The 12901-nt window shown below is 45.7% G+C and overlaps 1 protein-coding gene across 5 annotated transcripts in view; it reads right to left on the reverse strand.

Annotated features, from left to right (window-relative positions):
- CD58 (CD58 molecule) overlaps positions 1 to 12901 on the reverse strand; it is a 47150-nt gene that overhangs the window by 15875 nt on the left and 18374 nt on the right. For all 5 annotated transcript variants that reach the window (XR_012664795.1, XR_012664794.1, XR_012664793.1 and 2 more), the window contains exons 3-6: positions 11909 to 12157; positions 10249 to 10353; positions 8254 to 8298; positions 5670 to 5738 (exon numbers count right to left, since the gene is read on the reverse strand). Coding sequence is in view for 2 of the 5 variants with exons in the window: in XM_075119014.1 (XP_074975115.1) it covers positions 5670 to 5738; positions 8254 to 8298; positions 10249 to 10353; positions 11909 to 12157 (468 nt within the window). In the remaining 3 variants the exon portion in view is untranslated. The remainder of the gene's footprint in view (positions 1 to 5669; positions 5739 to 8253; positions 8299 to 10248; positions 10354 to 11908; positions 12158 to 12901) is intronic.

Genomic DNA, 12901 nt, shown 5'->3' on the forward strand with positions numbered 1-12901 from the left:
AAACTTGCTTCCAAACCTCCTCTCCATGTCCCCATGCACAGATTCACTATCACTGAGCTTCATGCTCCCTTCCCCTCATTCCCTTGCTGAGCAACAGGCCACTTCTCTCTCAGCAATAGAAACCCTCTCTCCTCCCCTCTTCTCCAGTCTGCAAGGGCTGGAGCCACAAAGGGACTGAGGGGTGGCAAAACGCAGCGGTGCAACCTCTAATTTCTGGGGGCCTAGAAAAATCACTGAAACAGCGATGGGATCAACAGAGGCTGAGTTAGGCACCCAGGGATCCTATACAATGAATGGGGAGAATTGAAGAATGGGAGCCACAAAAACCAGGATGCTAGGTAGGGAGGGGCTTAAGCTAACCAATGGGAGATGGGGAGAGAGGAGTTTATCCTAAACCACACCCTTCTCATGCAATTTGGCACCTGCATCCAGGCTGCAGGGAGGCCGCCTCTCCCTGCTTGCAATCCATAGCCAGGAACCCCTCTTCTAGTGTCAGATGGCTTAGGTGCCCTATAGATGGCAGGCAGAGGTGGGCATTCCTATCTTCTGGGTGAGAACCCTAAACACTGGGCTAAAGCTTATGAGGATGGACACTGCCATTTCCTCCCCACACCCATTCTGTGTGGAGCTTGGCATGCTGAGAGCCAGTGGCACCTAAAACCAGGACTTAGGTGCCTAAACCCTAGTTAAAGACACCTAAGCCCCTTTGTAGATCTAGCCCAAAGCCTCCCTCCCACTCTGCTTTGCAACAGTGATAGTTTCATCCCCTCCCATCCCTTCACAAGGGCCATGTTTCTATCTTTACAACCAGGGGCTTCTCTCTCTCTCTCTCTAGCTGCTCATTCCCTCACTTCTGTGCCTCAATTCTGGCTAAAATTTGACAGCCACACACACCTTCCTCAGCTTGGCTTTTGTTACCGTCTTGGTGGCTCGCTGGCACATCTTGTCACTTCTCCTCCGACTCTGTTGCTTCACTTTAAAGTGTCATTCTAGTCTACAGAGCAGCTAACAATGGCATTTTGGGTTCAGTGTTTTAAAGATTACTAATCAAATCCTCTCATTTTATATGCCAAGGGCACTGGGTGAGATCCTGATACTTGCACCAGCCCCTCTTTAGTAGGGGCTGTAAAGGAGCCCAACGTGCCCCCTTCCCCGCCCCCCTCAGTTCTGAGTGGGGAAAAATTCTCCTGGCCTAGGTACTGCAGAGCACAGCCTTTAGGCCGTCCTTCAATCACATTTGCTCAGGCCCCAGCACAGGGAATGAAGTGGTGGGATGGGTGCTTTGGCAGAGGGGCAATTTTGGGCAGCGCTGTGGCACATAAGGCAGCCCTGGGATGCAGCCAGAATGGGCGGGCTGTCTCGGTTATGTCAGTTCCATTATGGTCATCTGCCTCAGGACGGGGGACTCCAAGCTTCTAGGGTCCACAGCCCCGGGGTAGCACCACAACCCCACTTTCCAGCCTCCCTGACATAGAGCCAGAAGCCTGAAATCCCTGGGAGAGTCGATTAACTAGGACTCAGCTCCTAGCTCTGCAGCAGGGAGCCTGAACAACTTGTGGGCCCTCAGGGCTTCCAAGCTCCCTGCCATGTGGCTGGGAGCCTGGGGATCCTTTGACGGCCTCCAAGGGGCTGTGGCTCCAGGACAGAGCTGGAGACCCCAGAGTTTCCAGAATCTTGGGCCGGTTGCTCTGAAGCCTCAGACCCTGAGGGTATGTCTACACAGGGCTAAAACACCCATGATTGGAGCTGGTCAGCTGACTTAGGCCTACAGGGCTCGGGTTTGGGGCTGAAACGTAGCTGTATAGACATTCAGGCTCAAGCTGCAGCCTGAGCTATGGCACCCTGTGAGGGGGGAGGGTCTGAGAGCTCAGGCTCCAGCCTGAGCCAGAACATCTACACAGCAATTTTTTAGCTCTGCAGCCCAAGTCTGAGCCGTGTGAGGCCCTGCTGCAGGTCTCTTTGCCCTGTGTAGATGTGCCCTGAAGGCCTGGGAGCTGCTAATGGAAACTGACGTTCTTGTCAGTTTCACAACTGCTATGAAGAATGAGGGAGCAAGTTGCATTTTGTATCTGAACTGAAATCGTATCAGAATTCATGATTCAGGAGAAACTTCAAAATGCTGAGATTTCTCATGAACTGGAAATCCCAACTTTCAGCCAGCTCCAGTGTGGAATTTTGGAGCCATGGTGATGGTGAGGAAACTTCGGAGCCATCAGAAATCCTCAGATTTCCTCAACCTCTTGGGGCTTTGCGCTGAGTCCAGCACAGAGACTTACAAAGAAGGGCAAGTATCATTATCCTCATCTTAAAGATAGAGAAACTGAATTGCTGAATTAGCAGGTGAACAGGAGCTGGGGTAGGAGGAGAGGTGAATAATAAATGAAGGACAGGAGAATGTAAGTAGGGAAGAGAGAGAAGCAAGGGAAAAACCTATTGGTGAAAAAGAGAATTCATCAAAAAGCTGATAGATCCTGAAAACAGTTAACAAGAAGCAACCCACAAAGGAAATGAAGTAAATGAACAGAGAGAATGACTGTGTGAACATCTACTGAAAGAACACAATTCAAAGATACCTAATGGACAGGTGAAGGCCCACTAGGTGAAGAAACCCTTCTTGTGGATAAACTGAAAAGAAGTAAAGCCACAGGAACATCGAATCTAAGAAGCACTACATGCCAAAGAGAAGCAAAGAACAGGACAGGTAGAGTGGAGCACGACTTACAGCCAAGTACAGGAAAAGTTGATTCTTCTCTGAAGTCACATAGTATATTGTTGAGTAATCTCTTCTGTTCTTTCAATAACAATGCATTTGGTATTAACTGCACAGAGTAAGGAAGAGTAGTATGTACAAGCTCACAACGGTTAATGTGTAGGTAACCTACAGTTTATTATTATCAGTAGTAAGTACTTAGTAATGTTCTATATTACTTATGTGTCCGGTACAATTTTGGGGTTTTCCCTTATAAAATTCTAAACATTTAAAAATTATTCCTTTTTTCTTGGTATGCCTCTGTTTCTCCTCACAGAGAACATAGCCTAGCCCAGTGCTACTCAAAGTGGTGGTCTGCGGACCAGTGCCGCTCTGCGAGCCATCGGCTGCCGGTCTGCACACACATTAGGAAAAAAAAATTGCCGGTCCCCCACATCAGATAGCTTGAGAAGCACTGGCCTAGCCTAGTCAGGTCACTGCATGTATACACTGGTGTACATTTTTATCCACATACTATGAGAGGGGATTACGACAGTTGAAGGAATAATGTTCTCAAACTCACAAAGGCAAAAATTTAGACATTAGGGGAAAAACTAACAGTAAAGGTCTGATGCAAATGTTCACATTTTGTTACAAAAGTACGAGCAAGCACAGACCCAAAGAGGAAACCTACTATTGATTAATACATGAATTAATGGACTATCTAGGATGGGGCACTTAAATTGCTGTCTCAGAACTACACCTGGTCTGCAGGGCTCTGAAATGCAGCCCATGCCTGCCCTTTCCCCGTAATTTCTTCATGGAGAAATAAAATTCATTTTGGGCAGGAACAGAAGTAATTTATAAAGACAAGGTCATCCATTCAGGTAACAAACAATACCACATGAATAGTGAGTAGCAAAAGACATTCAAAGGTAATAGTTATCAGGAATCCATTGGCAGAAAATAGTGTAATAAATTTAGCCCTGGTCTACCCTACAGAATTACTTCGGTATAACTACATCACTCAGGAGTGTGAATAATCCAAACCCCCAAGTGACAAAGTTACACCAAACTACGTGCCGGTACAGACAGCTCTACGTCAGCAGGACAGCTTCTTGCACCAACATAGTTACCACCTCTCCCAGAGTTGCCACCTCTCCTGTCGGCTTACAGCATCTTCATTTAAGCACTCCAGCGATGCAGCTGCATCAGACCTGCCCTCGCTGTGCTGGCTGACACCTCTACAGGCACTCAGCTCCTAATGAGTGTGGCTTTGACTCAGATAGGAAGAACTCTGGAGTCTGGAAGTAACTCTGGGGAGGAAGGTCAAGACAGGGGGTGTTTCCTGCCTGGAGGGGGCAAAGTCAGCAGTCGCAGCAGGAGGGGATGAGAGCAGTCTCTGTACTCTCTTCCAGTAATCAGTACACCTGCTGTTACTGCACTTGTGCCAGTGTCATTGTTCCAGGGACTCAGCCTGCTTGTGCTAATTCACATGAAGGAGACCAGCAGGTCACATAACAACAACAGTTTGTATGACCTACTCAAACAATTTTGAATACTGAGCAAATTTATAAAAATCCATGTCTGTTCACAACTAATTTGCACACAGATTGTTCTAATATACTTTTCTGCAAATAGTTTAGCCAATCAGGCATAATTCCACTGAAGTCAATGAAGTTACACAGGTGAAAACCCAATAGAAGTGCGAGAAGAATAAGGCCCTATAATACTAGCCTCTTAACCCACCCACCTACTGTTTGCAGAAACAGAGAAGCAAATAATTAAATCTTGGCAGAGCAAAAACTGTATTTGAGTTATTGTTCAACTACCAGTGTGTGTGTGGGGTGGGAGAAATCAGAGAAAGGACTCTCCCTACAGAATTTATGTGATGCCTCTCTCTGTGTAGGCTAGGCATTCAGTGGAAATTCATCTAGGAAATCTTGCTGCAAGCTACTGGGCCTTGGAGTCTAGCTACGTTTGCAAACAAGCAACACATAATGATGAACTGGAAAACTTGAAGTGACCTGTTTCACAAAATGGGCCAGGCATGTCACCTGAGTCTACAGTACTCCTGATTAGCCAGGGGTTTCAAGCGTCTCCCAAGACCTGCTGCATATTGAGGCTATGCTGTAGTGTGTCTGTACCTCTTTTAATCTTAGTTGTCTTAAATGTTTATGATAGCATCAACTGATGCATGCTCATGGGGAGGAGAAAAACCGGTCTCTGGTTTAAACATTAATAGAGTTAATTCTGTCCAATTATAGCATAAGACATTTCAGGAAAGGACAAAGCTCATTGTGGTCCTGTACTTTTGTGCCAAGTCACCCAGTGTAGCTGTAGATATTTTTCTTATCTAATACTAATAATTATGAGAATTTTCAAAAGGGAGCGTTTGTATTTCTATGAATATATTTCTATGAATAATGAGACCATCTACAGTTACATTAGGTCAGATAAAAATCAGAAGGGATGTAAACCCTCATGCTTCAGTGCATAAAACAACCTCTGATTGATGAGGTCAGGAAGTAACTTTCCCCATGGGCAAGTATTCTGTAATCAATCATCCATTATGGGCTTTCTTCCTGTGAAGCATCTGGTACCAGCCATTGCCAGAGAAAGCACTCTGAACTAGATCATCACCAAAGCTGGGTCTGATCCAGCCTGGCAATTCCTACGTCTACATTTCTATCTGTAGGCCAATTTATAACTCAAAATTCCAGTGGAGCAGATTTGTATGAATTTTTTTAAAACTTTATTTGCTCCTCAGCTGAGACACTGGGACTGAACTTGCTCACAATGAAGTCAATTGTGACATGAGGCAGATGAGGCCCTTTGTATGCCAGGTTCCAGCCTGGAGCAGTTTTTACAGATGATTTATAAATCACCTGTAGACAGAAGGGTTTGTACGAGAAATGCTAACAGACCATTAACGATAGCAGTGTGGCCGGTAAAATATATTATACTCCAGCACTCTCACCTTTTTGGCCGCTTTCTTCCGGAAATCTGTCATCTTCTGTAAGACGTTGTTCTTCAGTCTTATATACAGCTAAACAAATGAAATACAAACTTGCATGTATAAAAAAAATCCCAAGGCACATCAGCATAAAAATGTCAAAAACCTCAAATCAAGAATTATTTAATTTTCCATTCACAAAATGAAACCAATTATATGACTCAAGGAGCAAACTCATAATTCAGTAAAATACTATACTAATACTGAAGAAAAGACAAGATCCAAAAACAAAACTAGAACAACTACCCCTAAGCCACCCACCTCAACCTCAAGAAGCTGAGTAAAAAAAATGGATCTTGCACCAACAAACTTAGGCTCTGTCAGACTAGTTGAAGTGAATTACAAAGCTGAGGACCATTCACTGAGAACAAGCCACTCCCTCCCCAGATAATTAAAATCTACAGACTGTTAACTCATGTGCACTAGCTGATCTCAACTGCCATGGTTCACAGAAAGAGGCATGGGCATCCATTTAGTTATGTACTTATCACTGTAATAGTTGAGTGCCTCATAAATATGGCTTTATCCTTGCAAGACCTCTCTGAGGTAGGACATAATTGTCTCCATTTCCCTGATGGGGAGCTGAGGACATCAGTGACTTTCAGACACAAGTTTGCCCCTGAAAGCAACCCACCCAGTTTGAATTCAATCAAACTTGACTGTTCAGTAAATAGAACTTTCTTTACAGCATCTTAATGCAGGCAACCGAGAACCACCAGGCTGCAACCACCTGGAACAGTTATGCCAGATGAATGCGAAGGTTGAGAAAAAGCTCTGTCTCCATTCCAGCCTCAACATGGCAGCTCAGAAGTTCTTAGTGATGCAATGGAACAGTGTGCAGTTTCTGTCCCTGATGCCCTAACACGTACTTCATATATTTTATCTGGTGTAGGTCACATGTACACCAAAATGATCTGAGCAGATGATGCAAACAAAGAGGATGCTTTGGAGACTCAGTACTAATGGGTGAGGACAAAAGTGATCATAATACCCAACTGGCACATTGCTAGAGTGAGCCACTAGATATGGAGTATTCTCCTGTAAAAAAACCTGAAACCTAGCAGGGTCCATCAACCTTTGTTGGGAACATGGATTGGCCCTGACCTCAAACTGCACATGGTCATGGTCTCATCCTAACAAACGACCAGCTTTCACTCCGCGGTCTCCAAACAGGATCCAAAGTGCCCAGCCCCATGTGCAGAGCCAAAATCTCATGACAGAGGTCTATGATTGACATGCCAACCATGAGATTCCAGCAAAGCCCACAAAAGTATTCATCAGTGTGGACAGCAAAGTCACCTAAGATAAGACCTTGTTAGTGGCTCTCTCAAATCAATGCCAAGACTGTGGCTTTCAGTATGGTGGGTACTGCAGCAGCCGACATCACACGAGATGCTGAGGTTGTTTGGGAATACAAGACCCGGGCCACTCCAGACCTGCTGATACACCAAGACCTCAATTCACTGCCACTCTCCTGACTCAACTCCAAGAAGCCCTTCTGGATCCATGCATCAACACTACAGGCCAATGGAAAGAACACAAGTTCTTGCTAGCTTGAATCATGAGCTGCTTGTGACATCTCAAAAAAAAAAAAAAGACCTGATTGAAGATCCAACTAACAAAGTCCTGGAGTTCTGCCTTCCCCTGAGGCAGTGGACTGCACCCAACTACATTCAGAAAACACTCAGAAGGTGTGGGTATCTCCTCCACAAATGGAAAATCAAAGAATAACCAAATTGTGACTGTGGTGAGGTACAAACCATGCGATACATCAGAAAATGGCCCCGCTCACACGTACAGGGTGGCACAAAGGGGATCCATCTAGCTACTACAGAAGCATTAGAATGGCTTTTGTACCTCAAGATTCAATTATAATCCCAACCCACTGCTTTTCAAATGCAAAAGCAGCCTGGGCAATTCCAAGGCCAGAGCAGACAAGAACTCTCTTAGTTCAGAAGTCCAATGAGGAACCCTTTACATCACACCTATTCCCAAATTAACCCCCCCTCTCATGTTTTACCCCAAAACAACTCTCTCTTTTTCCTTCAAGTCAGGTAGGCCCACACCCACGAGTGACCCCCTCCCAACTTGAAACCTGATACAACAAAAACAGCGACACCTGTTCCTAACATTCATTCCTAGCAGGTACTGAACGCCTGTCTGGGGAACTGAGCTACCAAAGAGCCAGATGAATCATTCAACCAGGGCTTGTGAAGGGCATTTATCAGCCACAGATCACACATCAATAGCTTCAACCAAAGAGTAGGGTTCCTGCCAGCCAAAGTCCTGTCCTCCCAAGATGAAACGCTTTGATGGGCTCAACAGGGGAAATAAAAGTTCTCGAACTATAAGTCTATGTCTACGGAATCTCTTACCGTCACTCTCCATGCTCTTCATAACAGGAACACAAGAGCCCAAGGGCCCATAAACAAACCCCCAACAGTGCGTCAACACATTCTGTTCCCAGCAAGAACACTGTTGTGAAGCCTCAATTATGAAGAGCTGCACACAGTGTATAATGAGCCTATAAGGTTAGCGTAATGTTTACCTGAGTGATTTGTGGGTATCTGATGGAGAACGTTGGAAAGCAAACCTTAAGGGGAAAAAGAAAGAAAGAAAGAAAGCTGATGTGTTATTTGTTATTATTCTTCGCATTATTGTAGTGCCTAGAAGCCCTAGTCATGGAGCAGGACACCATTGTTTTCGGTGTTACACAAACACAGAACAACAAGACAGTCCCTGCCCCAAAGAGCTCACAATCTAATGGTGGGGGGTTGGGGGGGTGCAGAGAATAGGCTGTAAATGAGACGGACACATACAGTAGGGTAAATTCTGGCTCAGTAAGTGCACACCAGACAAAATATAATTGACCAGAAGCAGCAGAGCAAATGATAACTGCCTTAATTCTGGCTCCAGCTAGCAAAGTAGAGACATCTCCAAGGAGCTTCCACTTTCGTTACGAGAAAGGGCCCAAAATGGGCAGTGACCAAGAGAGAGCATATGGTCCATAAGCAATAAATATCTACATATTTGTAGATCCATACATAGAGCTCCTGCTCCAAACACACACGGATCATTTGATTCCTCCTAAGAGTAAGCTGCATGGAGAGTGTCCCTGTTGAGAGGCAGAATGAGAACAGCAGTCTGTGCTGCTTTTGCAGCCAATGAGCTCAGCACTGGAGCTCCTCTGCATGCTGAAGTCCTGCTGAAGTCAATGAGCACTCTACACACAGAGCACCTCTAGGATCAGAGCTATGTCTGTGCTTGCTTCTGAGGGGCACGGTGGGGGGTTAGGCATTTCTTTTCCAAGCCAGTATTCAGCCCATAGTATTAACTGAAAAGTAGTTCACAGAAGGGGGGGGGGGGGGGGGAGGGGAGGAGAGGGAATGTTGCTAATGTCAAAGTCCTTCCCTTCCCACTACAGACATGTAATATTTAACTGGCAGCAAAACCAGTATAGTCTCTCTGCACAGGACTCAGGGAGCCTCTACCAAAAGGGGGCATTCAACCCCCTGCATGTCAGGTTCCACACACGAACACCTGTAGGGATGATGGAAGTCAGAGGCATAACAACTAACTGGATCTACAGCAGGGGCGGGCAAACTTTTTAGCCCGAAGGCCACATCGGGGTGCAAAACTGTATGGAGGGCTAGGTTGGGAAGGCTGTGCCTCCCCAAACAACCTGGTCCCCACCCCCTATCTGCCCCCTCCCACTTCCCACCCCCTGACTGCCCCCCTCAGAACTCCTGACCCATCCAACCCCCCCTGCTCCTTGTCCCCTGACCACCCCCCCGGATCCCACCCCCTATTCAACTCCCGCTCCCTATCCCTTGACTGCTCTCCGGCCCCTATCCACCCCCCAAACCGCCCGACAGGCCCCCCGGGACTCCCACACCCTATCCAACCCCCCCACCCCGCCCCGCCCCCCAACCCCTGACCGCCCCAGAACCTCCACCCCATCCAACTGCTCCCTGCCCCCTGAGTGCCCCCCAGGACCCTCTACCCAACCCCCCCACTGCCACGCACGTGCGCGCCACCCCCTTACCATGCCGCTCAGAGCAGCAGGAGCTCACAGCCCTGCTGCCCGGGTGGCAGCACGGCTGCAGGGAGGGGGGATAGTGGGGGAGGGCCGGGGGCTAGCCTCCCTGGCCAGGAGCTGAGGGGCTGGGCAGGATGGTCCCGCGGGCTGTAGTTTGCCCACCTCTGATCTACAGGCTGACTCCCCAGACACGCATGCAGATAGGACACAGAGTGGCCACAGATTCTGGTAAAGCAGCAGCTCCAGAAGAACTGCACCTACTCACACACCTCTCTGTCAGGGTATGCCTGTTGTGGGATGTGTACAGAGCCCAGGATCCAGTCCTAAGGAATTTAAAGTAAATTTGTTCTCAAGTCCTCCAGCCCTATAGAGATTATATAAGCTGGGCTTATTGATTACATAACTAAAATGCATTTTAATGCAGGTAAGCATATGTTCATCCTACTGAAACTTAGAGTGCAGCAAAATCACACAGCATATGCAAACAAATGAAGTGCTACATACCTCTTCTCCATAGAAAGAAGAGTGCTCCCATGAATAGAAGGAGAAGAATAATAACAACAAAAATTGCTATTAAACCATTTCTACCTCTTGAAAGAACGTTGGGACCTTAAAGAAAAAAAAAAGAACAAATTGCTAATAGAAGACATTTCAATGTGCTGTAAACAACCTCATTCAAGTCAAAAGTCTATAGAGAAAGAGTGTTTAAAAGGCACATACAAATGTAAAACTTTTTTAAAAAAGGAATGATTTGAAAACTTTATTGGGCCAAATTCAGTTACCGGTGTCACCCCCACTAGCTCCAGTGGAATTACATCAGGGATGACTTTGGCCCAATGATCATAGAATATCAGGGTTGGAAGGGACCTCAGGAGGTCATCTAGTCCAACCCCCTGCTCAAAGCAGGACCAATCTCCCATTTTTGTCCCAGATCTCTAAATGGCCCCCTCAAGGGTTGAACTCACAACCCTGGGTTTAGCAGGCCAATGCTCAAACCACTGAGCTATCCCTCCCCAACATGATGGTATGTTACATTATGCTTAAGATATTTTAATAGCTTCTTATCTTTAGAAAGTTAACAAAAGTTTCTATTTTTTAATGTAGGAATTGCCATGCCAGATCACAGTGCACTGTCCAGCCTGCTCTCTTTACCAATAGCTTGTTCCTGATACTTCAGAGAAAGGGGCAAAAAAACAGCATGCTGGACAGCCATGGAATAACCTGCCCAGAGCAGAAGTTTCTTCCTAACTCCTGTCAGTTAGTAATTGGCTTATGTCCCTAAAGCAGGAGTGGTTATATTCTATATACATGTTTTATTCTATGAAATAGAACTGTAGGTATTCTTTTTATTCCTATAAATGTCTAAACCTGGCCTCAGGCCTAGTCAACACCCCTGAGAGATGTAGTTAAGCTGCCCTTAGCCCCAGTGTAAACACCGCTAGGCCAATAGAAGAATTCTCCCATTGACCGAGCAACCACCTCTGGAGGGGATGCGTTTACTACAGCAACGGGACAACAGCATAGCCGCAGCACCATACCTGTGCCTCTGTAGACAAACCCCATGTGACATTCTGTGGCCCTGAGTTTCACAAGTTAATTAAAACACAGAATTTGCCAATGCAGCGACGAGAGAAAATATTTCTGTCCCCAATTTTCTAAAACACCACTGCGAATCCAGATCAGGTCAGTAGTGATTGAAATCATTAGCCTCTGATGATTGCTTGGCAGGTTATGTGAAATGATTTGATAGACTCAGTCCAGTTTTTACAGGACAGGTTCCACCACCATAATTGACATTGATAAAGCCCCTTATTGACAGGTTCAGCAGAGAGGCCAAGGTTTACTCTGTCCACGGAGACTGAACTCACTCTTCTCCCTTAGTAGTTCGTTCCAAGTAGCAGCTGACAGTTTACACTACTGCTATCCCTGCATTGTATGTTCTGTGCAATGGGATAACTATCAATCTAGAACCTTTCACCAGCTCTAAAGTCACTTTTAACACCATACAGACTCTGCTATAGTGACTTTTGCATTTTGTTCCCTTTTATGCATAATTTCCTGAGACATCAAGAGGAACACTGCAGTCCAAATGAACATCTCATTTCCCAGCTCAGTCCCTGGTCCCCTCTCACTGTTACAAAGACCTTTTTACGCACATACTTACTCTCCGAGAAGCACGCACTCAGAGAGATTGAGTCGTTGATTTTTGTTTTGGAGATTTCTCTGATGCAGAAAACTTTCTCTGAAGGGTTTGCGTTTTCTTTAAGTTCGAGAACAGAATTATTAGCATGAATAATTTTTATGTCATCCCGATACCAACTGTAGTGCACATCCTTTGAGAAATGTATCGCACACGATATTCTAATCTGACCATTAGTGACATTGCAATTTAATACCGATGGTGGAGGAGGATCTGGATGAAAAAAAAAAATCTACATTAGTTTGACTTCACATTGTTTTGCATTTCAAGAGCGCTTTTTCTAGCTGTTTGTGGGTGTAAAGTTTAAAACACAGTCCAGCTGTATAGGGGATATTTGGTTCAGTTGCCAAGCAGCAATAACAATACTTACAGTTCTGTAACACACACAACAAACTTAAGTGTTTAGACTATATTGGGGGCCCAGCTCTTTTAACAGGACAAAAGCTTTCAAGGTAGCAGGTTCAAGTGCAGATGTCGCTATTTTTTACTTCACAATAGGACCAATCCTACGAGTGTTTCCATTCTGTGGAAAGTGCAGTCTCCTGTACTGTGCAGCATTCCCAATTATTTCCATAGGAATTCTTTTGTAGGGAGGCCTCCACTCTTTAAAGGCCTACGGTGAGACTCTGCTTCTTTGCCCTATGGTGCTGCTTTCCCTTACGAAAAGGTACGACAACATTCTATAGTAATGGTAATACAGTATCGGTCCAAGACATCTTACAATAGAAAGTACTATTATAATAAATTATTACCTCTACTGGCCTCAATTCTGTAAGTTGATCCTTGGAGGTGGACCCCTGCATCTGCACAGCAGACACTGAAGTCAATGAGCTTTGCAAAGCTACAGAGAACCACCTGCACGGAACTTGTAGGATATGGGCCTCCAGGCCCAAAGCATGCTAAGTATTTTACTAACAAATAATGAGAAAAGGCCTCTGCTGACTCTGCAGTTTTGGG

This window comes from Caretta caretta, chromosome 1, assembly GCF_965140235.1.
Source record: "Caretta caretta isolate rCarCar2 chromosome 1, rCarCar1.hap1, whole genome shotgun sequence".
Lineage (NCBI taxonomy): Eukaryota > Metazoa > Chordata > Testudines > Cheloniidae > Caretta > Caretta caretta.